Source organism: Biomphalaria glabrata, chromosome 15 (genome assembly GCF_947242115.1).
Source record: "Biomphalaria glabrata chromosome 15, xgBioGlab47.1, whole genome shotgun sequence".
Lineage (NCBI taxonomy): Eukaryota > Metazoa > Mollusca > Gastropoda > Planorbidae > Biomphalaria > Biomphalaria glabrata.
This window is the reverse complement of record NC_074725.1, coordinates 1,905,485-1,924,373: the sequence shown is the minus strand read 5'-3', so window position 1 is coordinate 1,924,373 and position 18,889 is coordinate 1,905,485. Positions and strand designations below refer to the sequence as shown.

General features: G+C 38.8%; 1 protein-coding gene across 1 annotated transcript in view; it reads left to right on the top strand.

Annotated features, from left to right (window-relative positions):
- LOC129923135 (uncharacterized) overlaps positions 1-18,682 on the top strand; it is a 125,248-nt gene extending 106,566 nt beyond the window's left edge. The window contains exons 3-5 of the mRNA XM_056012882.1: positions 6,278-7,944; positions 13,822-14,367; positions 16,688-18,682. Of these exons, the coding sequence (XP_055868857.1) occupies positions 6,278-7,944; positions 13,822-14,367; positions 16,688-16,689 (2,215 nt within the window). The 3' untranslated portion in view covers positions 16,690-18,682. The remainder of the gene's footprint in view (positions 1-6,277; positions 7,945-13,821; positions 14,368-16,687) is intronic.
- Positions 18,683-18,889: the final 207 nt, after the last annotated feature.

Sequence of the window (18,889 nt, the reverse complement as noted above, 5' to 3'; positions counted from 1 at the left end):
TAGTTAAAGGGGAGGTAACCCTGGACAAAAGGAGTTATGAGTCTCAGATATCGATTTTTAGCTAATAATCTCATTGACGAGAGCAATCATTTTTCGTTATTTAATTAAATCATTAGAAAGTTTTCATCAACTCACTCTGTCAGTCTGTCTGATACAAGTTTGTACATGTCATTTATCCTATACTCAATCTGAGATCAATCTGAAATTTTGCAAAATACACCCTACAATGTTAAATTTAATTTTTAAAAAAATTGTCAATATTTTTTTTTTTTTGTATCTCGAACAAGTGAAAAAAAAGACTGAAGTGGTGGTATAAGCTTAATTAGTCACCTTTATAGGTCGCCTCTATAAAGTAAGTTTGAAACAAACAATGCATAACTATACCTCACCGCAACTCACTTGCAGAATGGTTAGCATGTCGGCTTGAGGAGGCTTGAGCCATGAGTTCAAATTCAGGTCGTTACCCCTTTTTTCGTTTTTAAATGCTTTTAAAAATCGATTGTGGTACATTTTTTTCTTGTTTTTTTTTTATTTATTTACTTAGTTCCATGGTCTCACGACAAGATATGTCAAACTTTGTTCAGAAATGGTTCATAGTTCATGCGTTCGTTTGGTTGTCCTATTTTCCGGACACGTGAAGGTCCTCAAACATCCCGCATGTGTTTACATCTCACACAAAAAAAAAACGAAATGTTTAAGCTTGTGATTGTGGAAGGTGACTGTCTTTAGTCACTATAAAAGTCCAACTTTGCTGTGACACCAGGTTTTTATGAACGGTGTGTTGTTATCAGTAGCGGACCTATTATCATAAGCACTTCACTAGCAGTGTGGTCAGTATGTCGGCTTGAGGAAGCTTGAGCCATGTTTTCAAATTCAGGTTCCCCTCCTTTAAAAAAAAAATGTTTTTAAAAAGCGGTTACAGTAAAATTTCTCCAGATCTCCCATGCTTTCTCCATCCCACCCCCCCCCTTTCCCCAACTGGTCCAGATAAGTGAGAGGATCATAGCGTATGGAAAAAGCTAAAAGCATGAAATAGCGCTAAATAAAAACAGTTGCTGAAAATATTATTAATAGCACAGACATATTGCTGTTGGTCTAGATCTATTATAAATTTAATGACATCACTGATCCAAACTAATTGATACAATTACGCTTCATATAAGCTTTGGTGTTGTTGCCTTTTTTAAAAGTATTTTTAATTGTTTTTCTTATTTTGCTTCGATGAGTCAGTTGTGTAGAGGCGTTGAACTTTTGTAGTCTGTGTTCTATGAGTCGATTGTGTAGAGACGTTGAACTTTTGTAGTCTGTGTTCTATGAGTCGATTGTGTACTGTGTAGAGACGTTGAACTTTTGTAGTCTGTGTTCTATGAGTCCATTGTGTAGAGGCGTTGAACTTTTGTAGTCTGTGTTCTATGAGTCCATTGTGTAGAGACGTTGAACTTTTGTAGTCTGTGTTCTATGAGTCCATTGTGTAGAGACGTTGAACTTTTGTAGTCTGTGTTCTATGAGTCCACTGTGTAGAGACGTTGAACTTTTGTAGTCTGTGTTCTATGAGTCGATTGTGTAGAGACGTTGAACTTTTGTAGTCTGTGTTCTATGAGTCGATTGTGTACTGTGTAGAGACGTTGAACTTTTGTAGTCTGTGTTCTATGAGTCCATTGTGTAGAGGCGTTGAACTTTTGTAGTCTGTGTTCTATGAGTCGATTGTGTACTGTGTAGAGACGTTGAACTTTTGTAGTCTGTGTTCTATGAGTCGATTGTGTAGAGACGTTGAACTTTTGTAGTCTGTGTTCTATGAGTCCATTGTGTAGAGACGTTGAACTTTTGTAGTCTGTGTTCTATGAGTCCATTGTGTAGAGACGTTGAACTTTTGTAGTCTGTGTTCTATGAGTCCATTGTGTAGAGGCGTTGAACTTTTGTAGTCTGTGTTCTATGAGTCCATTGTGTAGAGACGTTGAACTTTTGTAGTCTGTGTTCTATGAGTCCATTGTGTAGAGACGTTGAACTTTTGTAGTCTGTGTTCTATGAGTCCATTGTGTAGAGACGTTGAACTTTTGTAGTCTGTGTTCTATGAGTCGATTGTGTAGAGACGTTGAACTTTTGTAGTCTGTGTTCTATGAGTCCATTGTGTAGAGATGTTGAACTTTTGTAAGCTGTGTTCTATGAGTCCATTGTGTAGAGTCGTTGAACTTTTGTAGGCTGTGTTCTATGAGTCGATTGAAAGAGCTGAAAGTATTATTTAAGTTGTTTCTAAATGCTTGAGTTAAGACCTTACGGAAGTTTGAGTGTCAATCAATGAACACAAGATTTGAGGACACCCAAGGCAGAGTCTCTGTACTCTCTATCATGTCTGATATCACTTTGGAATGTATACTATTTATAGTTATATAACAAACTTTTTAAAGTAAAAATAAATCTTTTTATACAAAGTTTTGTGTTTTTATAAATTATCGTCAGTATGTATAGCGTCAAAATAGCACTCGCCAAAAATAGCTGCGCTAAAACGTCGCGCCAAAATGGTCGCGCCAAAACGGTCGCGCCAAAACGGTCGCGCCAAGACGTTGTGGACTCAATTGCTAGACTAGCTGCCTGCCTATCTGCCTATCTACCTAACTACCTGCCTGTCTATCTGCCTATCTCTAGTTATCTGTCTGCCACTTAAAGCCTGCCATGTTCTTTGCAAATACCATCAAAAGATCCCGCCATTCCCTAATGTTTTTGGTCTGATGTTAAAAAAAAATCTCGCCGTGACGTCGATGTAAGCGGTGCTTCAAGTCTCATGGTCCAGTGGTTTTCAAGTTGTTCATCCGATAGACCATTTCCGCTCGGTACTAATTGACACGAAAGGGGGGAAAAAAGTGGGTAGTTTGTGGCGCTTAAGTCCAGCGAAATGGCATTTGACATCCTTAATGACATCTGTTTAAGTCTGCTGTAGTGTGGATGGTCTAGGGATGTCACGTGACATGTCCATTTAGTAAGTCATCTGTGTCTGTCGTTCTGTTTTTCTTTCATTACGTCTCTCTCTCTTTCTCTCTCTCTTTCTCTTTTTCTCTCTCTCTCGTTCTCTCTCTCTCTCTTTTTTCTCTTTCTCTCTCTTTCTCTTTCTCTCTCTCTTTCTCTCTCTCTTTCTCTCTCTCTTTCTCTCTGTCTCTTTCTCTCTCTCTCTCTTTCTCTCTCTCTTTTTCTCTCTCTCCTTCTCTCTCTCTCTCTTTCTCTCTCTTTCTCTCTCTCCTTCTCTCTCTCTCTTTCTCTTTCTCTCTCTTTCTCTCTCTCTGTCTCTCTGTCTCTCACTCTCTGCCTCTCTCTCTCTCTGTCTCTCTGTCTCTCACTCTCTCTTTCTCTCTCTGTCTCTCTGTCTCTCACTCTCTCTCTGTCTCTCTCTGCCTCTCTGTCTCTCTCTCTGTCTCTCTCTCTGTCTCTCTCTGTCTCTCTGTCTCTCTCACTCTCTCACTGTCTCTCTGTCTCTCTCTGTCTTTCTGTCTCTCACTTTCTCACTCTCTCTCTTTTCTCTCTCTTTCTCTCTCTCCTTCTCTCTCTTTCTCTCTCTCTCTCTCTCTCTGTCTCTGTCTCTCTCTGTCTTTCTCTCTCTATCTGCCTCTCTGTCTCTCACTCTCTCTCTCTCTGTCCACTGTATTCTACTTACCCATTTAGCGCCATCTCAGGCAGCCATTACAAGAAACAGAAACTAGAAAGCGCTTGGTTGCCTTCTGAGGACTATGATTTTTAATTTTGGTTTCTTTAGGGCGCCTCTAACAGTTTTTAACTGGTTAATTTTTTTTACATGTGAGGCGCGGTCGCTGAGTGGTAAAGCGCTTGGCTTCGAAACCGGGGTTCCGGGTCTTTAGAGAAATTATTAAAATCTTTTGAAAACTCATACAAATCTCCTGAAATATATAGACAACAATTGTCATTTTGAGGTGTCATTCAATATGGAAAACGCCAATCATACGCCCGAAAAAAAAATAAACGGCATTATGCAATAACCGTAATTGTGGAATCTGTTGAAAGAAGCTTCTCGCGCCTCAAACTAATGAAGAATTACTTGAGGTCAACAATTTTTGTAGATAGATTGAAACATTTGGTAATTCTTGCTATTGAGCGTGATCTATGTAGGAAATAAAATTATTATGATACACTGTATGACTTTGCTACACGCAAGGCTCGTGTAGTAGTTCTGTACGTAGTAAAGAATAAATAAAATACGACAAACTCTTAATTTTCACTTATCCGTATCGCTACCCAAACTTGGCCCCGCGAAATCCGTTTCACATAGTGCCCCACAACGGATGAGTCCGGCCCTGCTATTTTGTGACAGGTGAATGCAGAGTATATTACTTGTTCTCCTCCCCTCCCCCGATTTTTTTCGCCGCTAAAACCACGTGGGTAGAAATGAAATGACTTCTTGGTCACAACGGTTAAGTCCGGCCCTGCTATTTTGTGACGGGTGAATACTACTTGTCCCCCCCCCCCTCTTTTTTTTTTTTCGTAAGATAACTCTAGTCCGACTTGCAGAAATAAAAGAGTCATCTTTCCTTTACTTCTTGTCCAAACTCTTGAGCCATGAAGAGAATTATATATAGAGATGTTTTTCTTTTATACTGGAAAATTAAAAACAACAAACTTCTTTGTCTCCTGGAAGTGGAACCAAAAAATCATTGTTCTTGTCACGTCGTTACTATCAATGTGACATGAATAAACGATATAGTTGGCCTCCAAACCCCGAAACACTTTGAGAGTGACAAATTACTCATTTAGCCATCTTTTATATGTATCAGTCAATGTACACAAGACATTCCTATCATCCTATGTGCAGGGCCGGTCCTAATAATTGCAGGACCCTATGCGAAACTGATTGCGTGGGGCCTAGTCTGGGTGGTAATAAGGGTAATTAGTGAAATTTAAGATTTTGTATTAGAAAAAAAAAATCGACTTTGAATTTTATTCATTCTTTTCTAAGTACAAAATTGCGATCAAATTAACTTTAATTTACGAACCTTGCAACCTATGGCATATTTATACGCCAGTGACTATAAAAGTAAATAAAGAATTGTAACTTCCGATTAAGGTAAACATTCGCGCGATTATTACATTTTATTACATGAAAGCTGGCAATGCCTTTTTTCTTTTATCGCGCGTAGGATTGGCGTTTTCCGCAATGAATGACACACACACATGACACTTTTGACTATTTTTCAGGAGATTTTTTATGAGTTTTTAGGAGATTTTAATAAGTTCAGGTGATTTCCATGACTTTTTCGTACATATTCTGCAACTTAATAATAACACCTAGAATTAGCGCGGGGCCTATGAAAGCGCGGGACCCACTGCGACCGCATAGGTTGCAGTGGCCTAAGACCGGCCCTGCCTATGTGTGTAATGCCATAAAGAAAGTCATCGAGTCATTACATTCAATTTTGTTACGAAGCCTTTATAAGTAATAGTATGATGCTTATTGTTTGCACGACCTTTGAATGATTTAATGGCTATCTTTCAGTGGCCCCTGTGGGCCTTTTTTTTTTTGTCTAGGACCCTATGCGCCGACATTGTGTTGTTGTTTTTTTAAGTGGAGTAACTTCACCCTCTTAAGGTCTTCAGAAAAGGCCAAATGTGCGACTCCTCCTGGCCTGCGTTTGCATGCTCGACTGGTTCAGTGCTCTGTTAGTGGGTGTTTGTGGGAAGCACTATACTATGACAGACATGACTCTTGCACGCTTGGCTGGTGTAAGGACTGTGACTGTTAGGGGTTTAGAACTAATTCTGGAATTGATAAGCTGCCGCCGTGGAAACCTGTGAAGGGTTTAGCCTTTCTTAAATGTGCAGGCTCAGGCAACATAAAAAGGTATCAGACCAGTGGCGTTGATAGGGTGGGGAGAGGAGGGGGAGAATTTGAAAATCCTCCCGGGCCCTCAATTGAGGGGGCCCCAAAATGATTGTTTTTTACATTAAATATATTACGCAAAATACAGGGGCTCCCAAAGAGGTCAAGCCCACCGGGCCCCCAAATGATGGAAAATTCATAGCTACGCCTCTGTATCAGACCCTACGTGGATTAATTCCTACTCCATAGATGCTATGCCAATGTCATGATTCAAGTATTGAGTTAGTTTAAATGCTTTGCCATAAATGATTTTTGTTCCATTTGAAATCGAAGAATGGATACTTTCATGTACCAAAAAGTTTTGTTTTTAAACAAAAGTTCATGTTTTTGTTTTGTCCAAATATCAATTTGTTTATTTTATCAAATCATTTGACACCTTTACTAATCTTTTTCTCACAGACCTCTCTCCACCCACATCGCAACCTCCAACAACCTTCACCCTGGCACCCTGCATGGACACCACAGTAGCAGAAACTACGATCTCAATGAAGCCACGCCCTACGAAGCAGACGACAATATAGAAGGACCGATATCTTCAAAACGATACCTAGAGTCCATCGCTTCCGATATCTTTAAAAGAGATTACAATTCACGGGTAATCGATCCTGTATCTAGTGACATTTTTAACAAAGAAACGGAGAAACGGTTGATTGAAAGTATCGGTACAGACATTTTCAAAAAGAGTTCGCCCTATCAATATTACCATTCAGACCAGCACCCTTATGGGTCGAACTCTCAGAAATTGGAATACTTGCAAAGACCGGGTGATTCCTTACAAAATGTAATCGCCCACAGGAAATTAAATCTAAACTTTCGTGAAGGATCGAGGAAAGACAAAGTACTCAAATTCAACGATACCTTTGATAAAACGATACCCCATGGGCATAAACGGTTTTTGGAATCGATTGCTAGTGACATTTTTAAAAAGGATAGTGCTTTCGATAAACGATTTTTGGATGAGATCGCAAGTTCTCTCGTCAAAAGAGACTACGACATCGATCCAGAAATAGATTTGTATAGTGTTGCGAAAGAGGAGAATTCTGAATTGACCAATAAACGAAACATTGATGAAATCGCAAGTTCACTAATCAAGAAAGACGACGGCGAAAAGCGATATTTTGATGGTATCGCCAGTTCACTTGTCAAGAAAGACGACGGCGAAAAGCGACATTTAGACGGTATCGCCAGCTCACTCATCAAGAAAGACGACGGCGAAAAGCGACATTTAGACGGTATCGCCAGCTCACTCATTAAGAAAGACGACGGCGAAAAGCGACATTTAGACGGTATCGCCAGCTCACTCATCAAGAAAGACGACGGCGAAAAGCGACATTTAGACGGTATCGCCAGCTCACTCATCAAGAAAGACGACGGCGAAAAGCGACATTTAGACGGTATCGCCAGTTCACTCATTAAGAAAGATGACGTCGAAAAGCGATATTTTGATGGTATCGCCAGCTCACTTGTCAAGAAAGACGACGGCGAAAAGCGATATTTTGATGGTATCGCCAGCTCACTTGTCAAGAAAGACGACGGCGAAAAGCGATATTTTGATGGTATCGCCAGCTCACTTGTCAAGAAAGACGACGGCGAAAAGCGATATTTTGATGGTATCGCCAGCTCACTTGTCAAGAAAGACGACAAACGATATTTTGATGGTATCGCCAGCTCACTTGTCAAGAAAGACGACGGCGAAAAGCGATATTTTGATGGTATCGCCAGCTCACTTGTCAAGAAAGACGACAAACGATATTTTGATGGTATCGCCAGCTCACTTGTCAAGAAAGACGACGGCGAAAAGCGATATTTTGATGGTATCGCCAGCTCACTTGTCAAGAAAGACGACAAACGATATTTTGATGGTATCGCCAGCTCACTTGTCAAGAAAGACGACGGCGAAAAGCGATATTTTGAAGACATAGCCAGTTCACTCATCAAAAGAAGCTCAAATTCTGCAACACATTCCAAACGGATGTACGAGGTGACTGATGACGTATTGGATGGGTCTCGGATTTCTAAAAGGACAGCAGACGGCGTGCGTGGATGGAGAGAAAGTGAAAAGAAAGGTAACTGACCTCTGACCCCTATCCCTCTACAGTTATTTATACGTTTTAATTATAGTGTTATTACTGACAGAAGGTGACAAGGCAATCGTCCAGGTAGGTCACCAGGTGATTGGCCAGGTAGGTCACCAGGTGATTGGCCAGGTAGGTCACCAGGTGATTGGCCAGGTAGGTCACCAGGTGATTGGCCAGGTAAGCCACCAGGTGATTGGCCAGGTAGGTCACCAGGTGATTGGCCATTTAGGTGAACAGATAAATGGAGTGAAGCTAAACAATCAAAATTAAAAAAAAAAACTTTCTTTAAAAAAAAAAGCACATCTAAAGAAGAAGAACTCCGACCTTAAAACTATATCTACCAAAAATGTACAAATTATCTCCCTTATCCGTTATCAAACAAAATAATTAATTACCAATAATTAAATGGCTAATTGAGTATTTTCGTTTATTGATTCATGTTTTGCTAGGTACAGTGAATTAAATTTTAAAGTATCAAAGTGATCGGAGAATGCGTTAACAATTATTTCAGGGGACTAAACCCAACACATGTAGCCATCTGTGTGAAAGCTGATGTATTAGTTTCCCATGTTGCTATTGAACAAAATAATGAATTACCAGTAATTAATTGTCTAATTGGTTACTTTTTTAAACTATCGAGTCATGTCTCGTCTATGTCAATGAATATTTGTGCGAAGTTTCAGATTGATCCGAGAATGGGCGTGGCAGAAATAACCTGTACACACTTTTTACCAGACAGACAGACAGAGTGAGTTAATATAAGCTTTTTAAAAACTATGTTAAATTCTAAGACAGATCTACGGATTGCCAGCTTGTAAAACCTACTACCAGCTGCCACTTTTATTCCAAGTCAAAGGTCAAAAACGCAATTTCTGAATCGTTTATTACAATACCTCTATTCAACTTGTATCTTCGTGGAAACTTCTGGGTGGGTGGAAATTGGGTGAACACGTATCTTGAAAATGGCTCTAGAAATGTGTTTGCTGTATTTCGTTAGAAAAAGAATTACTAGCTCGTTGGCCACAATTTGAAAACTCTAGTTTGACCGTTAACATTTTTCAAAGTAAAAAAAAAAAGAAATAAATTTAAATTTGGCTAGAGAACGAGAGAATACTTATCTTGAACGGACTTCGGGTATTTCCGCATTCCTTCAATAGTTGAATCAATAAATGTTTAGGGAAATTTCGCGTTTCGTCTTCTAAGTCTAGATCTAAAAGCTTATCATTGGAAGATTATAAAGTGCAGTAGATCTATACATTCGATTGACCAGGATTCTTTCTGAGTAGGAGGGGGGGGGGGGGCGGGGTTAAAAAAAATGTTCCATTGTTTTAAAATCTAACATTAATTACTTATTAAGAGAAAAACAATTTCTCTATTATTTGTATAAAGGAGGTATTGTCTTTTTTTAAAAAAGTATTTTTAATGTTTTTCTTGTTCTGTCAATGTTTCATTAACCTATCACAATGTTTCGTTTATAAGCCATTAGAGAACAATTTGTTTCGCTAACAGTTTCAAGTTTTGGAATTTAAACATTTTCTTTCGTTGCTACTGCTGTATTACTTTTTTCTTTTTTGTATTATGTCGGTGATAAAAAAACAACTTTTGTTTGGAGAGGGGGTTCAACATCTATATATAAACTAGAGCAGTGTAAAGTAAACTTCGCGTCATCAATCTTTGATTGAATTCATTCAGACGCAGCGTCACGCGCGAGGTCGTCTGCCGCGTACGTCCCCAAAAGCAATGATAACGAGCGGACAACTCTTGCTCGCCTACTTAGCAGATGTGAAACAGCGATCTTATTTGGAAGTCGCTGGGCCGTGAACGTGTACCAGTTATAGAAAACAATAGGGGCGGGGGTGGGGGTGGGGAGAGGTCTACACAAAGTTAGTTTCGTACTATCTGGGCCTGATCGGCGTTGGAGTTCCACTTGTTCTACTTCTATCACGTGACTCGTAGCGTTATACAAAAAGATTCACACGGGTTACATGTCATTGATCACTCCTTGTCTAGTGTTACAACAAAAACTGTATAACTTTTCTTTGGGATAGTTCCTTTTTATACTGATGTAATATAATTCTTAAAACTTGTTTCGAAGGTTTGTATATAGATCCCGAACCTCAAAAAAAAGTTTATCGACCCCCCACCCCCGCCCCGCAAGACATAAAGTAATCAAGTGCTTTTGCCTATTATAATGACATACATAGTGAGATTAATAGTTGAACATATCAGTTATTTTTTTTAATAGGAAACCTCAGAATTTGCGCTATTCAATTTTAGCTTTATCATCATAGGAATCGTTGGGCCTTAAGCCTCTTTTCTTTGCCTCTTTTTGGGGCTTTATGTGCCTCTTTTATGGGCCCTCTTGCTTCTTTTGTAGGCTTTTAAAAATTTTTTAAATTTTTATTTGTAAGTTCTGATAAATCATAAGTATTAAATGATAAACAATTGAAAAGTGATTAACCTAAAAATATAATAATAGTAATAGAAATATTATTTAATAGCAAAGACATATCAGTTAATTAGTTTATTTAATAAGAATGGACTCTACTACTGTGTGCGAATAAAGTTAGACTAGTCATAAATTTAAGTTTCACGATTTAAAATAGCTTCTTATTAAATTGCATTAAATCAATGCAATCAAAATCTCATTCACTTGTGGTGTCCACACAGCGTAAATTAAATGATGAAGTCAGTTAACGTTTTAAAACACATTGCATTTTTCTGTTGCATGCTCAACATTTAATTTCTATAAAACGTCTGACATAAATATTCATGACGTCAAAAGTGAATACCTCCTCCCTCCTAATCTTCGGAAGGACGTCATATGTGAGTGACTCCTAGAGATAGTGTAACAGTTGGAGAGACAGCGAAACAAATAGAGGAAGATAAACATGGACACACGGAGATAGACTCGGTTTGTATAAAGAATATAGTAAAAAAAAAAGTTAAGTTCCTCTTTCATACTTAAGATCTCTAGATTGGATTTTGTAAAGGTCATCTGTTTCTGTGGCCTACGGTTAACGAGGATGTGGTCAAGGGATCCCCAATATCGACACACACCTTTACTTTTCCCCAACTAATGTCAGATTCCCATTAGAGTTGGGTGGACTCAAAGGCGCCAAAAGATCCCGAAATTAAGAATCCTAGTCTTAACCAGGATTCAAACCCAGGACCCCCCGGTTCGAAAGACAGGCGCTCTACCCCTCAGCCACCGCGCCTCCGTGTATAAATATATAGTTAAATAAAAATTGTTTTACTTTTGCTAGTTGTGTATAGGACATAGGATAACAGTTACGTCTAAATAACACTAGAAAATGGGACATTAAATCCACAAATAAAACAAAGCCAAGCATTACATGAGCAGACAGTAATGTCCGCCTGGTCTCAGCCCTATCCAGTTGTTCTTCTTGACTCGAACTGTCCAGTTGTCCTCCTTGACTGTCCAGTAGTTAAGACGACGTCAGATCTTATTTAGTCCAGCTAATGTCCACCGAAAGCGGCTCATTAAAGAATGACCTGGGAAATCGCCGGAAGGCTCACAGCCCACTGCAAAATAGTATTAGCTCACTATTGAATTAGAAAAAGAGCCCAGTTGTTGGATGGGGGGGGGGGCGGAGGGATAAAGTGACTTCAGGGCTATCGACTAACTGGGTCAGGGAGGACACTAGGTCGAAGGCGTGTCAGCAAAAGTAAAGTGTTGATTTAAGATGTAGGCTGTGCGGCAGACAGACAGACAGCGCAAACACTGACAAATCGATGTCAGAGGTCAATTTCAAAATTCGTTCAGGAATAGGCTTAGCTCCCCTTCAGAAAATACATATACAACAACTTTCAACTTCCTTAGTCGAATTCGGATGGCAAAATACTATTTTAAGGTTCATTTGGGCAATAAGCACTCTTTTAGGGCTCATATGGGCAATACATACTTTTTCTTTATGGCTCATTTGGATTAATTAATTTGAAGTAATTCCCTCTAAATATCGCTATGGGTCTATTTCGAGCGTAAATGTTTAGTTCAACAGACTAGGTGAAGGATGTGAAATAGATGGAGGAAAACTCCACTATATTCCTTCTCTGTGTACTCCGTGCAGGTACCCGGCATAAAAATGGCTTTTGAGGAATGGGGTGTGGGTATAGAGATATTTGTTGTTGCCAATGCAATTGACTATGTCCCCAGGCACCCCACCAGGGTTTTTTGTTTATTAGCCTCCTCAAACACATTGGCAAGGACGGGAATCCCGTTAAGGCTGATTAGCATTACCCGGATCACAACGACTCAAATTTAATATAAAAATGGTAACGTCAGTCATGCATAAATAAAAAAAGACTGACGCAAATAATAGCATTCTCAACGTCAGGGACATTCCTTCTGCGCATGTCAGGATGTCGATCTAGGGACGTCATTTAAACACAGTGTACGAAATGTGTCAGTTTTGGAAACATTTCGAAATAATCCACATGCTTTAGTGATTGATTTTCTATGAATATTACAAGGACTAAAAGAGAAATAACGATCGATTATCTCCCTTTCCAGATTTTTTTTTTGGTACCTTTATTTGGATGTATGCATGAAATAATGAGGATGGATTTAGACTTGACAAGGCGCTGAGCTATTCGAGATATGGGGCCCTTGTGATCACTTTATTTCTTTACTTTGTTACTTCAAAAAAATATTTGGGGTTGGGGGCCCTAGGATAAAGCTTTTGTAGCCTATAGATCAATCTAGAACGGATGGAGAGAAGATATATAATTTAATTAAACAGTTTTTATTTTTAAAACAATTAATATCTCAATCTAATTTATAACAGATGGAAAAATAAAGTTAAAAAAAAAAAGACCGGAATTACGACAGTACAGACAGTTCGGCTGTCCAGGATCTAGCGCGTAAATCGGGCCTGGACATATTTTTTTTAATGAACATGTAAACAAGCAAAAAAAAAAAAAAATTAAAAGGGCTTATCCCGTGGTAAGAACTCCACATTTATTGAAATAGTTTTTAATAATGAAAGAGTTGTTTCCCTTGTCCAAAATATAATTAACTAAATTACCACTAATAAATTAATTTATTGATTAACTTTTTTTATTGATTCAAGTATAGTTGGGAACAATTAATAAATGTGCAAAAATTTCAACTGATCCGGGAATGTTAAGTAGGAGAAATAACGTGTTCAATTTTCGTACAGACAGACAAACAGACAGACGGAGTAAGTTGATATAAACCTTTTTAGAAAAGATAGAAAACAAGTAAAAGTATACAAGTACCCCAATGTGTTCTTATTCTAATATTAAGTGCATTTTCATTCAAATGTTTAAAAGAAAATAGGGGCCTTCAGAAAAATATTGCCTTTAACCTCCACCTACTTAAATCCTTAAATTTAATAATATATATATCTTAATGAATCAAAATTTTATTACTCACAGCTGTTCTCGTAAAATGTAACTGAATTTATAAAATATAAAAAAATCTCTAGAGGAAAAGCCCATCACTAGGATGTAAACAGCTCGACCACTGAAGTCAAAAGCTGAGGTATCCTTACAAAAAACATTACGACGAACCGTATCAGCAAAAACATCCAACTACAATTCATTTGACCAGTGGTCAGTATGGTATATCTGTCTATATTGTTGGCAAGGTAATGTCTTCAGTACTGAATAACCATTGGGCTGATCTAGACGGTGTCTGTCTATGAATTTCATCGAAATTTTGATTTTTATATGAACTAAAATATTTCATTTGGTTTAAAAATCATTAAATAAATAAATTGTCCTTTTAAATACTGAAAAAAAAAATATAAAAAAATCTCTGTGCTTATTAAACTAAACTATAACTTCCTTCTCTTCAATTGGATTTTTTTGTTCCCACAGAAACTGACGACACTGCACCAAAGTTGCGTCATCGCCGTGACGTCAGCCTCATCTCTGTTCCACGAGTCTCCCTGTCCCGCCCACGAAGATTCATAGACTCCACCGGCAGCGACATCTTCAAGAGACAGCCCTTCAGACTCTTCACCAAGGCACACGTTGACCCGCAGACCTGGCACTCCTGGGGCACATACAAGCCCCAGTGGCAGAAAACCAAGTCCAACGAGGGCGCCGCCAAGTCGTTTCGCCTCCTGGGCAAACGCGACTGGCTCGATCACCTGGGTGAGGTGGAGGACGCCAAGATGGACGACGCGGTGTCCAGGCTTTATCTTGACCAGCATGAGTACAACAAACGTCACCTGGATAGCATAGCGTCCTCTTTGCTCCAGAAGAGATACCTGGACACGTTAGCCTCTAGTCTTATTAAAAGATCAGATACGGACGAACAAGGATTCGCAGACGGCTATTTTACACTTCCGTTGAGTCGAGAGATCTATTTCCGCCAGCCATTAGATGTCCTTGACAATGATCAGGAAAGGTTTGAATTTTGTAAGTCATATCAAGTAATGCCTTGAAAGTCAGACTGAACTCACCTCTCTCTCTCTCTCTCACTCACTCTCTCTCTCTCACTCTCTCTCTCACTCTCTCTCTCACTCTCTCTCTCTCTCTCTCTGTCTCTCACTCTCTCTCTCTCTCTCATTCTCTCTCTCTCTGTCTCTCACTCTCTCTCTCTCACTCTTTCTCTCTTTCTCTCACTCTCTCTCACTCACTCTCTCTCACTCTCTCTCACTCTCTCTCTCTCACTCTCTCTCTCTCTCTCTCACTCTTTCTCTCTCTCTCACTCTCTCTCTCACTCACTCTCTCTCACTCTCTCTCTCTCTCTCACTCTCTCTCTCACTCTCTCTCTCTCTCTCTCTCACTCTCTCTCTCTCACTCTGTCTCTCACTCTCTCTCTCTCACTCTCTCTCACTCTCTCTCTCTCTCTGTCTCTCACTCTCGCTCTCTCTGTCTCTCACTCTCTCGCTTTCTCTCACACTCTCTCTCTGTCTCTCTCTCTCTCTCTCACTCTCTCTCTCTTTCTCTCTCTCTCTCTCTCTCTCTCTCTGTCTGTCCATTTGTTAAGACCCCCCACCTCTTGAACAGCACCCTTTTTTTCTAAACTAAATTATATGAAAATGTTTAGAATAAATAAAGAAGAAGAAGAAATAACAAACATTTTTTTACTAAACATATCAAAAACAATTAGTGGGCAGGGCAGGCTTAGGCATAGGCAAACTAGGCAGCCTCCGATTGGTGTGGGTCTCGCACCGGGCTAAAAACATTGCAAAAAATTGCATCAATTCACAAATAGAGCAGAGCACTAGGGCCCTTCGTCTGCTAGCCTAGCTCTAAGTCTCTTTGAATCAATGTTTATTGACAAATGGATACATCTACTTATGTTAGAAGATCCTTGTTTTTTATGAATTGCGTAATTTGTTTCGTTTCACTGTTTTTATTTTTTAATATTTTGGTATTTCATTGGGGGGGGGCACCAAATTTACTTTACCCATACCCTCCAATTACCTAAGGCCGGCCCTGCAGTAGGATCATCTTGAAAACGTAAGCTCCGCCCCTGTAAAAAATGATTCCACCCCTCTGCTCTGCTGGTAGATGTTCAGCATCAACTATCTCTTAGTGACTTAGTCTGTTGAACCTTTGGGGGCGCTAAGCTCGATCTGTCAACCGTCTATCTCCATTCCTCTCAGTCCTTTTGCGTTGGATAGAAATCTTTTTCAGTGGCAGGCCCGTAAATTCTTTTATGTAGTCTTCCCATCGCTTTCTCTGTCTGCCTAATAACAAACTTTGCCTCAATATTATTACTACTATATATTTCAAGACACTGCGCCCACCCCTTTGAAACCGTAAAACCATATCCTCTTTGAATGCCCCTCCCTAATCCACCTTAGGCAGACCCTACTTCCACTCCAGCCCAACATAACCAAACACCCTGTACGGCAGTGCTGAACAGCTAAAGAAAACAGCACACTATTTTTCCTTGGCACAGTCTGCAAAAGAGCTGACAGCTCTGCAGCAATAAGGCTGGCTAGAAGAAGAAGATGAATATTTCAAGAAAATCTAATAATTACAAAGAGGAAATAAAATGAATTCGAATGATCTAATTAGAAAGTAGTAAAACATTTCTAGTTCCGGTTCGCCAACAATTACGTTTCGCTTTTTTACGTATTGAAAAAAAATTATAATAATTCTAATGGAGCTTCGATCTAGTTTAGGCTGAATTTATTCTTTACTAACAAGCACATTATAGTGAAATATAATGGATTTAAAAACTTAAAGTAATAAGTAAATTTCCCTTCAAACTTTGCGATCTGTAATAATAAGGCATGTCCTGGATTGTTAATGAGAAGTGCAGTATTTCCAGTGGCTGCGCTGCCCCAGCTGTGACCTATAGGGCGAAGCTAACGAGGGTGTAAGTGGCCAGCACAACGACCAACCGCTTTTACTTTCTCCAACTAAAAGTCAGGTACCTATTAGAGCTGAATGGACTCGGGGGCGCCCTAAAATCCCGAAATTAAAAATCAGTATTCACTAGGATTCGATCCAAGATCCCAGGTTCGGAGGCCAAGCACTTAACCACTCAGCCACCGCGCCCCAATTAATGGGTAGAAATTCATAATGGCGTGGTGAAGAAGAGGGATAGGGTCAGGTTTGAATCCTTAGGACTTATTGATTCTTTGATTCTAATTAATGATAAATCGATATTGAAGTTTAGCCTGTTTTAATAGTGTGTTCAGAAAGATTTGTTGTAGAGTACTTTTAAAAACAAACAATTTTATACTCCTGATATGTCATTGTGACATTGTTTCCACAGGACCCCCACACCCCCGACACATCCCCTCCCCAGACAACACTCGAGCCCATGTCCACGCGGTGACCGGAACTGACCAGCGCTCCGCCCAGATCTCAAGGGATGCACGTAGGGCTTCATTAAGGACATCTCCTGAGCACTGCTGTCCCTGGGGTTCAAGGTCATGCAAAGGTCAACATCGGCCACCTTCACAAGGGACGTCCATTGAGTCCTCCAGACAGAACCCCAGCGTCAGCAACTTCATCTTCAGCGCCATTGAAACTAGACATTACGTAATCTTCTAACACCGCCATCAGACTTTTGTCGACACACTCACAACAACAATTACACACACACACACACAAATTAACACTCATATTCGCTAACAGTTCATTCAGACACACGAATATAATTAACATGTTTGTTTTATATTATTTTATTTTGATTTACTCTTTTTTTGTATAGATTGTCTCCCTTCAAATATATTGCGTCATCACTAAACTTTTTTTTTCTATATTTGGATTTAGCTATAAATAGAACATGTGCACTGTATTGTGGGTACTGAAAGACGCCAATTCCAATCTATTGATTTATAAACATATCAGTCGAATATAATAGACTTTAATTTTAATTAAAGAGCGGTAAAAATATACTACAACAAATACTATAGACATATAGGACCAAAGAAAAACAAAGATCGTTCGGATCACTAGGCCTTCACCAGCCTACAAACGAAAAAGACAAACAATGAATACTAAATAGGCTTTAATTCAACTTATCTGTACGATATGGTGGCTGGCTATCGAGGCAGAAAAAGGAATGTTAGAAATTGTCTTTTTAAATAAATAAATTATAGCTTTAATATAGTGCTACTTTCATGCTTATAGCATGCTCAGAGCGCTTTGGTCCAATATCATTTGTGGACCCTTGGGTGGAGGGGGGTATCTGTGAGAAAGTTTTCCGTGCTGCCTTTAGGCGCTCAGTAAACACAACTCTGCCCGAATCGGGTGTCGAACCTAGAGCCCCCTTTCATAGGTAGCCAAGCCAAGCCAAGCTCAAGCGTACTTAGCCCCTCGACCACGCTTTACTTTGATTGAATCTAATGAAGGCCTTGTGGCCTAAACGTTCTTTGGCTTTCACTTTGGTCCAGATGGGTTTCCTCTATACAGGTCTAGGGTCTACTGTATTTTACTATTCAGCGGATTACCAATGCAGCAGTCAATCTGTTTGTCTGTACCAGACGTGATTAGCGAAAAAAAAAATCAGCAGGGGGGTGAACAAATACAATTAATGGTAAGCGAGGGGGTTAAGGGGGGCACAATGAATTTCAGAAAATCATGAAATCGTGCATAAATAAGTCGCATTCATTAAATCTTAAGAAAATTATTTCAGAAGGAAGGAATCTTCCAGAAAATGAAGTTTAACATGTTCAGAAAAGCGTTATTAGCTAAACAGCTGTTGGGTTTTCTTCTTATGTTGCCAGGTTGGATATTTACTAAAATATTTCCAAGCATTTGTTAAAATGTTGCCAGGTTGGATATTTACAAAAAAATATTTCGAAGCATTTTGTTAAAATGTTGCCAGGTTGTTTATTTAAAAATGTTGCCAGGAGGTTCGATCAGATTATTTAAATTTGAAATTCAACACAAATTTCTTTTTTTTCCCACTAATATTACATTGTGATATCAAGATTGTTTTTTTTTTCCTCAATTTTAATTTCATTTATGTGCTCACTAATTTATTTTGTTGTTTGTTTAAAATCTCAAATCTCAATTTTTAAAATTTTACTTTGATTTCTTCATCTTGAAATTTATTTTCGGTTCCAATATCAAACACAGCTGTGTCACCTCTGACCTACATATATTTGTGGCATTGGCTCATGTTTTAAAACTCTTTGTTGGATCAATATACTTTTATTTTTATTGTATTGGTTTCAGTTTTTATTTTATTGCATTTTGTTGTAACATGTTTGAAACATTTTTGAAAACCGGAAGCAAAAATAAAAGCACCAATTGATTTCTTATGAGTTAATTTATGCAATTTATATTAACCAATCGTATTGTTAAGTTATTAGATTGATATGTTTACAGTACAATCTTTCTACTGTAACGCAAAATATACTAACGGAGAACCTTTCACTTCTTTGACCTGTGTGTTTGACAATGTAATTTAAAATTGTGAATAAAAAAGAATTTTTGAAAAATAAATTGTTTAAAAAAACAACAA